The sequence below is a fragment of the Nothobranchius furzeri genome, chromosome 18 (assembly GCF_043380555.1).
Source record: "Nothobranchius furzeri strain GRZ-AD chromosome 18, NfurGRZ-RIMD1, whole genome shotgun sequence".
NCBI lineage: Eukaryota > Metazoa > Chordata > Actinopteri > Cyprinodontiformes > Nothobranchiidae > Nothobranchius > Nothobranchius furzeri.
The window spans coordinates 17,714,249-17,729,310 of NC_091758.1; the positions used below are offsets into that span (position 1 = coordinate 17,714,249).

Consider the following 15,062-nt stretch of genomic DNA (forward strand, 5'->3'; position numbering starts at 1 on the left):
ACAGTCCTTGTCACTGTGTGTAAAAAAAAACGTGTAGAAATAAAAACGAACAGCGTGTGTTATTAGGGAAATGGCGGGTGAGCGGTGTTGACGCATGAATGTGCATGCGCCGTGAGCGGTTCTGGTACTTTTTGCGTTGCAGCCGCTCGCCGCGCCTCTTCAACCCTCACGAGGAACGAGCAAAATATCAAACACTCCAGAAGTCCGTGCGAGCTCACAATTGCTGATCAGTAGCTGTTCACGTGGTGTTAATCGCCTCTCGTAACGCTGTATACTCGTAACATGTACGCTACACGACGCTCAGCGCAAAACCTCACCCAGATCTCGTAGATTCTCACACGAGTGGAAAATCGGCTCAAAAAAGTGAAAAAGGTGCACAGTGTACGCCCGGCTTAAGAAGCTGCACTGTCACCAGGTTGGTTATTGTGCAAAAGTTTTAAGCAGGTGTGGAAAACTGCTGTCATCAAAGAATGCTTTCAAACATGGAGGTGTTGATCATTTATTTACATCAATCAGTACAAATCAGTGAATGATCAAAAGAGAAATTTAAATCAGATTGAAGTTAGGTGTGACCACCCTTTGTCTTCAGAGCAGCATCAGTTCTTCTGCACTTGCACACAGCTGTTGAAGGACCTTCTGTGGATTTAGGCTTCCGCACATCCTCCTGTAGTCCCAGATCAGGTCTCTGTGGGGGCCAGACCATCACTTCCAGTACTTCTGGTTTTTCTTTACGCTGAACATGGATCTGGATGACTTTGGCTAAATGCTTGGGGGTCTTTCACTTTGTATTTTGCAAACTGATAAAAAACAATCATTTCTGAAAACATCCTTTGTTTACAGCGTTTTTTTCCACACCTGCCTAAAACTTTAGCACAGTACGGTGTGACCTCAGCAAACAGCTGCTGGAGGCTTTTTTCAGATCTGTGTGTTTGTAGTTTATGTTTACGTTTATTTAGCAGACGCTTTTATCCAAAGCGACTTACAATTTATAACCTATAGGGCATGTTGTGATCTGTGGGGGAAACCGGAGTACCCGGAGGAAACCCACGCATGCATGGGGAGAACACGCAACTCCACGCAGAAAGGCTGCAGCCGAGTTTCGAACCTGCAACCTTCGTGCTGTGAGGCAACAGTGCTAACCACTGCGCCACCATGCAGCCCAAACAGTTTAGTTTGCTGTGTGGTGATACAATTCTAATCAATTCTCAGGAGTGTAGGTGTGGTCCCCAGTACCCAGAAACTGGTGAACTGGTCTGACTGGTTCTTCTGCAGCTGCATTAAAACCCATAAAAAGCTGCGAGAACAGCTGATGAAACACTTTAATGACCCGAAAGCTACTTTCATAAACATAATCAGAATGTATCATATGTGTCTGATAATGTCTGTCCTGCAGGTACGGGCTGGAGTGTCTCTTCAGATACTACAGCTACGGTTTGGAGAAGAGGTTCAGGTTGGATCTCTTCAAAGACTTTCAAGAGGAGACTCTTAAAGACTTCGAGAAAGGTAATCACCTCGTTCCAAATGTTTGTTACTCAGCCCAGTGGAACACTAATCCTCCTCCCCTCAGGTCAGCTGTACGGCCTGGAGAAGTTCTGGGCCTTTTTGAAGTATTCTAAAATAAAGAACCAGCCCATAGATCCAAAGCTGCAGGAGCATCTTCACAAGTTCAAGAACCTGGAGGACTTCAGGGTGGTGGTAAGCCTTTCTCTATTATTTACTGACGCACTTGGCTTCCAGATTATTAACTGATAAGATGGCTGAAACCTTCCTGGGGACCTTAAGTATTGTGACGAATGTGTGTCTGCAGCCTCCAATAGGAGGGGCGGGGGGCAGGAGAAGACATCACTCCTCCTCAGGCAGGGATGAAGAACGCCATCGACATTCTTCCAACTCTATCTCCAATCCCACCAAGGCCTCTAAACCCTCCAGCGCTGCAGCCTCCTCCGTCAAAGACGCCACCCAGAAAGCCCCGCCTGTCCACAGGGAGAAGGCTAGCAGCCGAGCAGGAAGGAAGGATGGTGCTAAGCAGGAGAAATGATCCTGACGTGGATGGAGCTGCAGCTCAGCTCAGCGTATTTCACAAACAAACCGTTTGGTCATGAAGAAAGACGTAGTGTTAATTAGATTGTTTTTATCAGAGCTTTTTTCTTTAAAGCAGCAAGCATAGGCAGCGAGCTCATAATGTTTACAAAACAACACAAAAAAATGCATTCCTCGCATTTTGTCTTTTGACTCTGATGCCAAACTGATTGCTGTAAACCGTGAAGGTGTTGGATGGAGACGCTGTGGAGAATCTCATGTGCCTTAATCCTCATCACGATGAATGGAGTGTGTTTAATGACTAATTAGTACAAATAATCCTGCTTTCTATCATTTTTGACAATCAGGTAGACGGCTGCAGCCATAGATTAGACAGAAGCTCCTCCAACAGACGTTCCTCAGTTTAATTAAAAACATACAAAAGTAATGATTTTTTTTAACTTAAAGAACAGATTTTAAAGTGTCTGAGGGTCAGCTTCATTCAGTCAAGTGTTTTAGAGCAGAGCCAAACCAAACTAACTAGTGACACTAAATAAAGAACAGAATCAAACATCTTTAGACTTCTGTCAAACGCTGCAGCTCTGTCAAACATTTATCTTTTTACAGCGTTCCATTTTCTCACCAGAACAGTCGTTATAAAATTCAGACATTTATTGAGGCTCTTTCACGTTCATGGTGAGCAAACCTGCTCCATAAATTCTTGTTCAGGCATGGGCAGACAGCTCCCAGGAACAACAACCTGTACCAAACCTGGATTTGTATTAGCTTGAAAGCAGCTAACGAGCCAGCCCCACTAGTTCCACCCACAGACAGCTCATAATTTATTGTTTTATATAACTATTGCATCGACTTGACTGATGGAACAGTCTTAGGTGATCATTTCAGTTTTTAATGCTTTTGCTTTTAAATGTGAGGAAAAATATGAAATATTTCTGTTGGGATTATGAGCATAAACTAGCATCAAAACTACCATTAAATGACTTTTCTTCACTGGACTTGATGGGTTTTAGAGATAGAATAAAAGATAAATGTAAATATTATGAAAATAATTTGCTATTCAATTATTCATTTGATTTTAAAAGTAATTTGTTTTATTAGTAGTGTGTTTTTGAGTGTTTCAGAATAAAGCAGTGCATGTTTGATGAATTGTAAAATGCAAAAAAATAAAAAACTATATATATATATAATAACATCTGATTGTATGAAGTTGTGTTTGAGTGATTTGTTCTACTGCTCTGCTAATTCTAGTTGGTTTCACCAGCCACTTACTGTTTTCACCTTTAGATATCAACATGCAGCTGGAGGTAAAACCACAGTGGGACATCAGTATCATAAGTGCAATGGATGAACAAGATGCAGATGAATCTTCAATAAATATTCATAAAAATGAATGTCAAAAGTTGCATAAGCAATTAAGTGTTTAATCTTGTTTTTGAAGACCTCACAGGAGCATCAAACATCTACCCAGGGTTTACAAAAATAGCTCCTGGAAGCAGCATAATTCAGTTTACAGCTCCATCTTTAATCTTTGTCCCAAAATTTTCAAAAGGATAAATCGACAAATTTTCAGAGTCTTGTATTTTTTTTAGGTTTCATCTAAGTAACTTTTACAGGAAACCCGAATGTTCCAGCAGAATGGAAATAAAACAAGCATAAAGAAAATATAAAACCAATCAATACCTTATAAGGAGATCATATAAAAGGGGAATCATATTGAGGTGAGATGTTCAGATTCTATATATTTGATTTATTTATACAGGCCGCTCACGCCAGAACATGCCAGTTTAGACTGACGTGAAACGGAAAAAACTATGAAGGTAAAAGCCTGCCAAATTTGTTACGATGTGGTAGATTTCAATATGTAAATGTAACTAAATAAGACGTGAATGTTTACGTTTTATTCTAAATATTTAAGTATAAAGGTGTGAATATTGTCATTTCCTAAAAACATGTAGTTAAAACGCTACTTTAAAAGCTCACACACACCTTTTATTATGAATTTGTATTTATTGGAACTTAATTATTCATTTATTACGACTAAAGGAGGTAGTTAACGCCTTGACTTTGTAATTTTCACGCTCGCAAAGCTGGAGTTCTTCCCATTTCCAACGGAGCGTGAACGCAGCATCTGGCCAGGGGCGGGTAGTGCTAACTGTGCAGCATGGCGGACGATGGAGACAGTTCGAGCGGACCAGTTGACACAAGGGTCGGGCAGGGGACAGCGGAGGAGCCAGACGGGCTCGGGCTCAGTGGAATGTTGTTGAATATCAGCAGTTTGGTTCTGGTAGTGGCTGTTTGTTTTGCGGTATACAGGCGGTGGGGTAGACGGCTCGGCTCCGGCGCGGCCCACGGCGACGAGGCCTCGGTACTTCCCAAGATGCGGAGACGGGACTTCACTTTGGAGCAGCTGCGGGAGTATGACGGGCTTCAGAACCCTCGCATCCTCATGGCTGTCAACATGAAAGTGTTCGACGTGACCAGTGGCAAAAAGTTTTATGGAAAAGGTGAACGGGCAACGAGCGGGTGGCTCTGATAGCGAAGTTAGCTGACACGTTGCCGTCTGCAGTGAGTCGCCCTGGACCAGAATTTGAGCGCAAACCGCTCCATTTTAGCTTAGCCTAGCTTAGCTCCCTGGCTTTGTTTGGTTTGAATGGAATTAGCTGCTAGCTAGCTGCGACAGCTGTTACAATAACAACATTTCCACATATTCAATCTTTGAGCCGCGAACCAGTGAATTATTTTGGGTGGAGTTGTATTAACACTGGAGGAGAAGAATTTGTAAAAAAAAATAAAATAATTTGGCTAACCTCTGCCTGCAGCAATTATCCTGTTGATAACTAGCCTGGACACGCCGCTTGTTTACACTGATGAGACTAACTTTGGACGGGGACGCGTCCCCGCAGAGCAGTTCTGGTATGACTGAGAGGGTCAGATATTTGTAGGAAGATGTCTTATCATCACTGCTGATATCTGGCACCAAACATAAAAGCTATTTTCACTTTAAACATGTTCTAGAGCTGTACATACGTTTTATGTCTCACTGTTATAACAAGCCCGGTCAGTATGAGCTGGGTGTGGGTTGGGTTCAGTATCACCGGAATTTAAAGTTTAATTTCATCTGGTGTATTTTCAGACAGGGTAATGTTAGTGCTCGGTAATTTAAACATACCCGTAAATGAATCAGTCCATCTCTCGGTGGAAGGCAGCTGAGATTTTCATCTCAACTGTTTCAGAAACGATTTTACTTGTTTCCAAAAATAAACTGTTAGAGAACTACTATCACTAGCCTTGCTGTGGTCACACAGGCATCATGTGAAAGGGAAGCACTCTGATTCACTATATCTTTAAAACCATTTTCTCACTTCTCCACAACAAAGCTCTGATTTTTCACGTGGGAGTCAGATGATGGCTTGAACATGACTAAAGATGTTTTAATGAAATGTTTTTCATGCTTGTGAAACCTGTGCGGAGCTCAGTCAGACCAGCTGGCGTCACCTTCTACTCCTGTAGGAAATTTTCACATAAAATTATTCATTAAATAAGTAAAGCAGAGGGCTTTCACTATAGTTAAGACCAAACAACATGTTAAAAGCTTCAGTAAACAAGGAATTACACCAAACAGCCGTTGTGTGTTTAAGGAATTAACAGAATAAACAAATCAAACTTCTTGTTGTGAAGCTCATACTGATGCTCTTTCTGGGAAAAACACAAGAAGAAGTTCTTCTTTTTCAGGTCTTATTGACGGGTGTTGTTTTTTCCTTTCAGACGGCCCTTATGGTATTTTTGCTGGGCGGGATGCTTCGAGGGGCCTGGCCACATTCTGCCTAGAGAAGAACGCCCTGAGGGACGAATACGACGACCTATCTGATCTCAGCGCTGTACAGATGGAGAGTGTGAGGGAATGGGAGATGCAGTTCATGGGTAAGCTTTTACATTTGGTTTATAGCTAATAAATAAGCTGCTCACTGAGTGCTGCTTTGATGCAGATGCTGCAGAGACATCTAAAGGTATGCATTTTAATTCTGGTAAACCTGACTGACTTGTTTTTTATGTTGATTATAACTTAAATGAGTGTGGTTTGATTATGTTCCTTTTAAAGGAGAGAACATGTATTTTCATTTGTTTTAATTTAGTTAATTGTACAAAAACAACTAGATTAATAAAGAAAAGAAAGTCATATATTTAGTTGAAGATAAATGTTAAAGAGCAAGTCACCCCCTACCAGAGTATTACTCCACTCCCACTTCCTGTTTGAAAAATGCAACGAATGCTGTTGTCTAGCAGACTGAGATGGCGGAGCCGCTAACAAATACACACACACAGACTCACGGCGACATTGTGACATCATATGGTACCAGCTAACGTTCTAAGGTACCTCTTAGCCAATAGCGATGACAGATTTGAATTCAAATGCAGAATTTTTACCTGACAATGGCACAACACTGACCGTTTAGGCAGAAAATTAAGATTTTAACTAAAATGCACTAAAGTGCTAAACAATTGACTACACATGTCTGCAGCACGATTAGACACGCATTTATATAGTTTATCAGGAAAAAAAGTTGATTTGGGGGTGACGCTCTTTAACTTTATTTAGCTCACTAGCCCTAATGACTAGTTTTAGTCCTCCTGTAGACGTGAAGCTGCTGCTTAGCTCATTTACACAGGAGCGTTAATTATTATCTTTAAGCTGAAACCAGAATAATTGTAGAATTGGTATTTGAGGTACTTTAACCTGGTAACCCAACTGACCGCTTAAGTTTCAACAGAAATATCTCGCGTCAGATCAGACTAAACTAACAAGTGCTGTTGCCACATGGGCTGAAAAAAGACAGAATACACTGAATATGTAATATGTGTAAGACTGTCCTTGAGCCTCGTCTTCATCCTGTTTACAACACAAGTCGTCTCAAATTACAGCATCAAATCTAAATTATAAAAGCTCCAGATTCCCTTACTGGTTGCAGTAAATGAAAATAAGTTTAAAGTAACTGTATATTTTTACCTTTATTCTCTGGAAATGTCCATCAAAATGTTGGAAATGAGTAAAATGTCCAGTAGTTGAAAAGTATTGGCGGCTTCGTAACATAACCAAAAAAATATCAAGTCTAAACTGCATAGTCCATGGGTCTAGCGCCTTTGGGGGGCGCCATATTAGACGCCATGTTTCCTTCTGGCCGGCTTGGGCTCCTGTGCCTGTTGATGATGTCACATTAGATGAGTGGCTAGACGTACAACTTCCTGAAGTTACGTTACCACGTTCAAAAATATTTAGGCAGTAAGAAACACAAATTCAATAACAAAACTGCTAAACTTTTTTTGAAATCTGTGTAAAAGAACAGAATCAAAAAGGGATGCAATACATTTTAGCCGAGTGGTATTACCGTAGTATGATGTCATCGGCAGGTGCAGGACCCCAAGCACACTGAGGTAACATTTACCGTATTGTTTTTTTAAACTAGCGACGGTCACGATTATATGGTGTAAAACTACCCAGAAATGTGTGTATGTGCTGCCCCCTAGTGGCAGGAACACAACACACTGCCACTTTTATTAAACTTGATTATATATAAAATACGTTTGTTGTGTTTTCAGAAAAATACGATTATGTTGGAAGGTTGCTGAAGCCTGGAGACGAACCGTCAGAATACACAGATGAGGAGGACATCAAGGACCACCTAAAGCACGACTGAGCACTTTCCACTGCATTAACCAAAGCCAGAAGCCCCAAGCAGCTGCAACAGGCTTCCTCCCCTCCTGCTCTGTCCCACCCATTTACCCATAATGCCCTGCTCTCCAGCCCCACTGAATCTGTCTGTGTCTGCAGCTGTTTTGGCCGGGAGGACTGAAGTGTCAGACCCCCCACCCCCCTCATCCTGCGAAGGTTACCATCAACAGAGCAACCTGGAACCTTTAGGGAGGATCTTCTGATGTGTCTGGGGGGCAAGCGTGACCAGTGCCGTTAGACCTGAAAGTCTCTTCAGTGGTTCGTCCCGGTGTGGACCGTCGGATTGGGAATGTTCCGATCAAACACACATTAGTCTGGGAGGATCCTTGGAGTGGGAGAGGGAAGCCTCTTCTCTCCTTTTATCTTTGATTTAGTCACATAGCATCTGCACCTGTTGGGCTTTCAGGAGTTTACGGATCATCTGTTATTGTCTGGATCGTTTTCCTCTCGTTAGCGCGTCGCTTCTGTGGCCTGAAGGTGGCGTCGCCGTTTCCTGTTGTGTTTGTAGTGTTTGCACTACTAGTTCTTTCTGTTTGCCCATGTGATAAGTAGCATAGAGGGAAACCCTTTCTCGTGTTTTGGGGGTTAGAGGTCCTTGTGGTTTGTTTTGAGGTCATCGGATGGACTGGACTTGGAAACCCGAGCAGGAGTGTGATGAGACATCAATCAACTCTAATTGTTTACATGCCTCACAAGCCAGCTGTTAGTGTGTAGATTTATCTAAAATGGTCCAAGTATTAATTGTGCCTTATTTAGTTTGTTGTGTCAGTGCTGACCGGTCGAACGGAGGCTGAGAGAGAGAGAGACGAGTGTCGGGTTTTCTCTAGATCAGGTCCCCCAGACCTAAAGAAGGCATATGTTGTCCACACACACTGAAGTATTTCCCCACTTCATGAACCTTGTACATAGATCAAATAAGTTGCTCAGTGTTACTGCCATATTTATGTAGTAGGTAAACTCCATACACATGAAACGCTGCGTCGTATCGGCCAAAACCCCATTGTTAGTGTGTATGTGTGTTTTTGTTTTGTTTGTTTTTTAAGCTCTTTTTAAATGTGGGAGTTTTCCAAAAAATAAAGAGAAGCATTTGGAAGCGCTGCGGGGTGGGACTAAGAGCCATTCTTGTGTTTTCTTCATAGAAATGATTTATTCTGTAAATATATCTATAGTTTTACTGAAGCATGTGCAACTGCAGCGTCCACTATGCCGAAGTTCCACCACATCATGTATTTAAGTGTGTGTGCGTGCGTGAATGAGTGTGTGTGAGGGATTTGGTTGCATAATAAATCAATTTGTTTAAAAAAAGATGGATGTCTGTAATTTGTTTTCCATGAGAATGTTTAAAGATGTTGCCTTCAGCTGTTTTTAAACAAGTGAAAGAGGAAAATCATTTCATGTGTTCTGCATGAGTACTCCGTGGTGAAAAGGTGACGTTCCCTGTGTGAAATCCTAAAGTAGACTTGTTCAGTTCCTCTCGGGTGTGTCTAAAAGTGTTGTCACTGGGGCACATTAAGGTTTGACTGTCTTCATGCAGAGTCAGGCAGGTTTTGGGGGAGTGTGTGCTGACCTTAGATCACTATTCTAGCCAGGTGGGACTTCCAGCTCCAACAGTTTCCCAATATGGCCGCTCCTGCACACAGGAGTTAAAGGTTTCACTTTTGGAAGCACTTCTGAACAACAGAAGGATGATATTCTAAATCACTAGTGCTGGTGTATCAGTCTATGGAAGCCCATTCCTGCCATGAAATGGAAAAGGACACATGGTGTGTCATTTATGTGTGTGTCACAGATTTTTAAACCCATGGCCTGCTTGACATTCCTTCTCAGGACGTGAAAGTGGGCGGCCTCTGGAGACGTCTGCTGGAAGCTGCACATCACAATGGCTCCAGGAACTTGTTCGTTCTGCACTAGCCCAACCAGATTTCTGGATTCTGTCAATTACAAGGAAGGACAGATTCTTCTGGGTGGACAAAAGTATAACAAATAAAATATATTTGGGTTCTATAACACTATAAAGTCACATCACCGGCACACTGCCAGGTCAATCAGGCTCACACTGCATAGGTAGGTGTGTGTAAAGTTAGTTCTGGTCAAAAAGAACCACAGGCGGTCGGCTCTGCATGGGCAACACTAATGTAAATGCACTGAGCCAGGCTGAGCTGACCATAGTGTAAATCAGCCTTTCTGGCTAGAATAGGCTTCCGTAGTTCAGCTCTTGGTCAACATTTAGTTTTTTTTAGATGAAGTTTGAGTTGACATCAGGTACATTTACGGCCACTTCCTGTCTGATGGTGGCCAGTGATTGTTGAGCATGAGAGTGTTATACCTTTTTGTCAATCGTGAAGATGAGTTTCACCAGAGGGCAAAGGAGACTCACCAGTAGCTCAACAGCGCCCCCTCCGCTGCTGCGGTTCAACCTGCAACTGGACCGATCGACACCGCCGGTGTGTGTCGACCCAAACCGGTTCTCTCGGTCGTTTACCGGCTTGGGGACCAGAAGATTTATTATTTGTTATCGATCAGCTGTTCGGCCGGTTCCGGTTCCCCCAACTCCTCTAACCCTGGCGTGACCTGACGGCAGCATTCGGCTCCAAATTCTACAGAATCAGACGTGTTGCTGTTTGTCACGCACTTCCGGTTGCACAGTCCGTGTGTGGGTCAACCAGGTGAGGTGATGATGTCAGAACATCTGTCCCAGAGTGAGCTGGACTATCCGTTCAGACTGCTGGAGTACATCAACGGCTTCAGGGTGTCAAAGGTAAGAGGTCAAAGTTCAGATGGGGCTGCTGCACACACACACACACACACACACACACTGATGCTGCCGATGCCTGCCGGTCTTCAGGTGATCTTCTCTGCCAGCGAGTTGGGAGTGTTTGACCTCCTGCTGAGGTCCCAGGAGGCCCTCAGTGCCCAACGGGTGGCCCAGGAACTGGGAACCAGCATGGACGGGATGGAGCGGCTGCTGGACGCCCTGGTGGGCATTGAGATACTGGAGGTAGAGGTGACGAATGGGACAGGTGAGGAGGTTTCTCCTCTCTGAGAGTCTGCTGGATCAGACTAAACACCAACCTGTGACTGGATGACCACCAGCCTTTATTCTGAGGAGGCTTACTCCTGATTTTAGGAAAACTATTTTTCTTTTATAAAACAAACATTTAGTCTCTGATCATTCCCACTGTGCACAATAACTGGTCTTTTTTACACTTTACTAAACCTTTTGGGTTTGAATTCTGTGTGCACACCAGAAGCTGCAGGTTTGGGAGAACATTCAGCTTGAAAATAAGATTATGACAAACATTTAATCTCACGGAGATCCTTTAATGTCTCACATTATGAATCAGACTAAAATGTTTAAAGATTTCTTTATATCAGTAAGAGTTTGCTGCTTTGGAAGTTCTGATGGTTTAAAATAATCTCTAAATGTCCCAGAAAATCAGATCAGGATGGCAAATTAAAGGCTGAGGGGAGAACATGGGATAAACCTCTATAACAGCTGCATTAATCCGGGAAAACTGGTGCTGCCTTCAGGACCACAGCTGTTCCTGGGACATCCAGACACCACATTCAGCTCATGTCGAGGGACGGGTTCTGGACTAGTCTGCCTTGGTTCTAACCCGTCCTCAACAGAATAAGTGAGTTTTGTGATCTAATGTCCAGAAGGTTCTCGTCACTTTTCTAGTCTGAGACACAGTCGTCGACCCAGATGGTAGAACTGTGATGAGTTCAGGCTCGTCTCGTTTAAACCCACTTTGATGTAACAATGTAAAAAGGTCAAAACCTGAGTGACTTGAGACGACCCAAGAGAACCCGGGAGAATTATCCCTGTCCTCTAAAATCTTCGTTAGAATCAAAACTGTTCAGATAGAACTTTGAAACGTCACCTTGTGAGATCTAGAACCTCAGCTCTAGAGAGCTGGTGCGGTCGTTTGGGTCTGAATGTGCTGGTTCTCTTTGCCGAAGCAGCTTTGTACAGCAGCTCGGATGTGGCTAACCTGTACCTGGCTAAAGGCAGCAGCAAGTCTCTACATGACATGATCATCTACCAGTCCCAGACCATCTACCCCCTGTGGAGCCACCTGGGGGACGCCATCAGGTCAGTGGACCCCACCGGCTGACCTGGATTTTGAACAAACCTCATGAAAATGCTCTGTGTCCTGCAGGGAGGGGAAGAGCCAGTATGAGAAGACCTTTGGTCCTCCGTCTGGAGATGTTTTCCAGACCATCTACAGGTCTATGATCCCTTTCTGCATAAGAAGCTTTGACTGGTTTTAAATCCTGACTGATCCAGATGTTTCCTCACAGATCTGAGGAGGAGATGCTGAAGTTCATGGGTCTGATGAACTCCTCCTGGGTCATTGATGGACACGATGTTGTGACCGCGTTTAACCTCTCCAGCTTTCAAACCATCGTTGATCTTGGAGGTGAGAAGCTGCTGACACAGTCCTGGTCCTGTCGGGCCGCTATCCTGCAGGTTCTAGATGTTTCTCTGCTTCAAACACACCTGATGGAACCCTGTAACTGCCCCCTGGTTGTGATCAGGTGTGATGGAGCAGAGCAACTTCTAAAACTTGCAGGATGCTGGACCTTGAGGACCAGGATAGGACACTGCTGCGCTAACAATCTTTTTTACTGTAAAACTCCCAGGATGCACCGGAGCTCTGGCCCGTGAGATGCTGGAGGCGTACCCCTCGTCCTCGGTCATCGTGTTTGACCTGCCGCAGGTTGTGGAAGCAGCTCAGAAACATTTCTGTCAGGAGAACAAAGCTGTGAAGTTTCAGTCTGGTGAGCCTCACCCATCCTGGTCCACAGCAGCAGCACCCATCAGAACCAATGTCCACATTCTTTATGATAGTTGGTGTTATTTATTTATTTGTTTAGTAAAATGCAGTTTGGTTCCAACAAACATTCAGCCCTCAGATCAGGCTCTGTCTCAGAACCACGAGCAGAAACGCCTCAGCTGAAAGTCTGGAGTCGTCATCCTAGACACACTGATTCTGGTTTGGAGGACAGATTTGTTGCAGAGAACCAGAACTGACTGGTTCTGTTTTTCAGAATAAAATCCAGCTGGGCAAATCGCTAATGCTAACGTGAGTAATCTCTCTGCTACGATGATAACCAAATCATCCAATAAGATTGTTGACCCGCTGATTTTTCAACCCTCTGTGGTCCTCCTGGTCCTTCCGGACCTATCCAGATGTGATGGTTGCTTCCAGATCCCAGACACGGTGAAGAGCAGTTAAAGAGCTGTGCAGAGAAAGCTGACTTGAGAATAGAATTCTGCTCTAGAGTCGTCACCTTTAGTTTAGTTTCTGAACCAAACACAATGTCTGTGAAGGTTCTCAGTCATCCAGGACATTGTAGTCTAAGGAGCTTTGAAAGAAAAGCGTCTGGACCTCTTTGAGTTGCTTGAAGACGTTTCACCTCTCATCCGAGAAGCTTCTTCAGTTCTAAGGTCAAATGATGGAGAGTCCCAGATTCAAACCCAGTGGGAGTTTCCCCCTGAAGAGGGAACAATGAGCTCACCCGAAACTCTGACTGAATAGGACCCACACCCACCCTCACACCTTGGCTCATGTGTTTATGTAGAAGATCATCAGGGGGTCTTTTGTTTTGCTTTTTCTTTCAAAGCTCATTAAACCAAACACAATGACCACCTTTTTTCACATTGGCCTTTCATGTTCCTCCATCCCAACATTTGATAGGGATGTTTTTCAGACCGGGAATCTTGAAGTAGCTTGGCGATTTTGAGTCCTAAACAGCTGATTCATGCCATCTGTGTGTTCTTAATGTTTTTGTGCTTCACGCTGCAGGAGATTTCTTCTCAGGAGACATTCCTGCTGCTGATCTGTACGTATTAGCCAGAATCATCCATGACTGGTCTGAGGAGACGTGTCTGACTCTGCTGAAGAGTATTTATGACGCCTGTAACCCTGGTGAGTTATATCAGCTCAGTTTAAATGGGCTGAGTCAGCGGTTGGTGCTCACTTCCTGGTCTTGGACCTGGTAGGTGGAGGCGTCCTGCTGGTGGAGGCCATGCTGTTTGAAAACAAGCGAGGTCCAGTCTCAGCTCAGATGTTCTCCCTGAACATGCTGGTCCAGGCCGAGGGTCGGGAGCGTTCTCCATCAGAGTACACCCACCTGCTCAACAGAACCGGCTTCCACAACGTGCAGGTCCACAGAACCGGAAAGTCCTATGACACCATCCTGGCCCTCAGATGAGTCCAGAAACACTCGGAGGTTCTGTCTGAGAAGCAAAGTTCTGTTCTGTTTTGTTTGGGTTTACTGATTACGTTTAAAGAAAACTGATTTACAAACCTTGTGGATTAGAGGAGCTTCTGGATTGGGATCCATAATTAATCATAATAAAACTTAATAATATGATGTGATATTATACAATTCTCTATGATCAGGATTTTCTAAAGGTTCTTTTAGAAGCTCCAGCTGATGCTGAAGGCTGCTGCCATCCGATTTCTGCAGGTTCAGCCTAACTTCTAACGCTCTGAAGCTCCTTCTTATTCTATTAGACATCTTCTTGGTCCAGATGCTCCCACCAGAACATCTGGCTCTCAGGCTGCAGGTTTGGTTCTTAGAGTTTCCAACAGTAGAATGTGAGGTAGAGCTTTTCATTTTTCAGCCTCCTCTCTGGTGGAACCAGATTCCAGTTTCCATCCATCCCTGTCCAAGACTAAGCTTCTAACTTTCCTTTGAAATAAATATTCTAGTTTGGGTGAGCCTGGCTCATCCCTTTAGTTATGCTGCTATAGATTTAGACTGCTGTAGTACATGCTGGGTTATCCTGGCTCATCCCTTTAGTTATGCTGCTATAGATTTAGACTGCTGTGGGACATTCTGGGTTATCCTGGCTCATCCCTTTAGTTATGCTGCTATAGATTTACCAGGCATTTCCGCCAGACACATAAGCATCATGTAACGAACAGAAAACATATTACGCAACAGTTGGCTGCTGTTTTAGAGGATGGAAGCATTTCCACCGGCTGTGACACGTTACGTTTTGGAAGTTTCCCAGAAGTGTGTTTGAAGTCTATTTTTAGTGCGACGCATTAAACTCTGCTGTTCTAATCAGGCCAAACAGGAAGTCAAACACAATGTCAAACTTTACGTTTGAATGTCAGAAACATTCAAACATGGATTTCCGGTTGCTTAACCAGTAAAAATGCACATCATCGCCTACGAAACCTCCGTAGCCGAGGTAAAAAGAAAGGAAATAAATATTTTTGGATTCACGCTGTCATCTTTCTTTTTGCTTGTTATTGTGTTAGCTACTGAAATC

At 43.6% G+C, this 15,062-nt stretch overlaps 3 protein-coding genes across 10 annotated transcripts in view; all 3 read left to right on the plus strand.

The window, feature by feature from the left end:
• Positions 1–2,139, plus strand: part of larp1b (La ribonucleoprotein 1B) — a 37,814-nt gene extending 35,675 nt beyond the window's left edge. For all 8 annotated transcript variants that reach the window (XM_015969394.3, XM_015969397.3, XM_054741845.2 and 5 more), the window contains 3 exons: positions 1,394–1,503; positions 1,568–1,695; positions 1,808–2,139. In XM_015969394.3, the coding sequence (XP_015824880.3) occupies positions 1,394–1,503; positions 1,568–1,695; positions 1,808–2,038 (469 nt within the window). In that variant the 3' untranslated portion in view covers positions 2,039–2,139. The remainder of the gene's footprint in view (positions 1–1,393; positions 1,504–1,567; positions 1,696–1,807) is intronic.
• Positions 2,140–4,155: 2,016 nt separating this feature from the next.
• Positions 4,156–8,284, plus strand: pgrmc2 (progesterone receptor membrane component 2). Its single transcript, XM_070547036.1, has 3 exons — positions 4,156–4,544; positions 5,806–5,961; positions 7,636–8,284. The coding sequence occupies exons 1-3, from the start codon at positions 4,202–4,204 to the stop codon at positions 7,731–7,733; spliced, it is 597 nt and encodes a 198-aa protein (XP_070403137.1). The 5' UTR covers positions 4,156–4,201; the 3' UTR covers positions 7,734–8,284.
• Positions 8,285–10,238: 1,954 nt separating this feature from the next.
• On the plus strand, positions 10,239–14,209 carry asmt2 (acetylserotonin O-methyltransferase 2). The gene is made up of 8 exons (XM_015969401.3): positions 10,239–10,526; positions 10,614–10,788; positions 11,735–11,864; positions 11,932–12,000; positions 12,074–12,192; positions 12,416–12,553; positions 13,582–13,704; positions 13,779–14,209. The coding sequence occupies exons 1-8, from the start codon at positions 10,443–10,445 to the stop codon at positions 13,988–13,990; spliced, it is 1,050 nt and encodes a 349-aa protein (XP_015824887.3). The 5' UTR covers positions 10,239–10,442; the 3' UTR covers positions 13,991–14,209.
• The last annotated feature ends 853 nt before the right edge of the window (positions 14,210–15,062 follow it).

Coding starts and splice junctions, on each gene's coding strand:
- pgrmc2 (XM_070547036.1), top strand. CDS start 4,202: ATGGCGGACGATGGAGACAGTTCGAGCGGACCAGTTGACACAAGGGTC. Junction 4,545..5,805: donor CAAAAAGTTTTATGGAAAAG/GTGAACGGGCAA, acceptor TTTTCCTTTCAG/ACGGCCCTTATGGTATTTTT. Junction 5,962..7,635: donor ATGGGAGATGCAGTTCATGG/GTAAGCTTTTAC, acceptor TTGTGTTTTCAG/AAAAATACGATTATGTTGGA.
- asmt2 (XM_015969401.3), top strand. CDS start 10,443: ATGATGTCAGAACATCTGTCCCAGAGTGAGCTGGACTATCCGTTCAGA. Junction 10,789..11,734: donor AGAGGTGACGAATGGGACAG/GTGAGGAGGTTT, acceptor TTGCCGAAGCAG/CTTTGTACAGCAGCTCGGAT. Junction 13,705..13,778: donor TTATGACGCCTGTAACCCTG/GTGAGTTATATC, acceptor TGGACCTGGTAG/GTGGAGGCGTCCTGCTGGTG.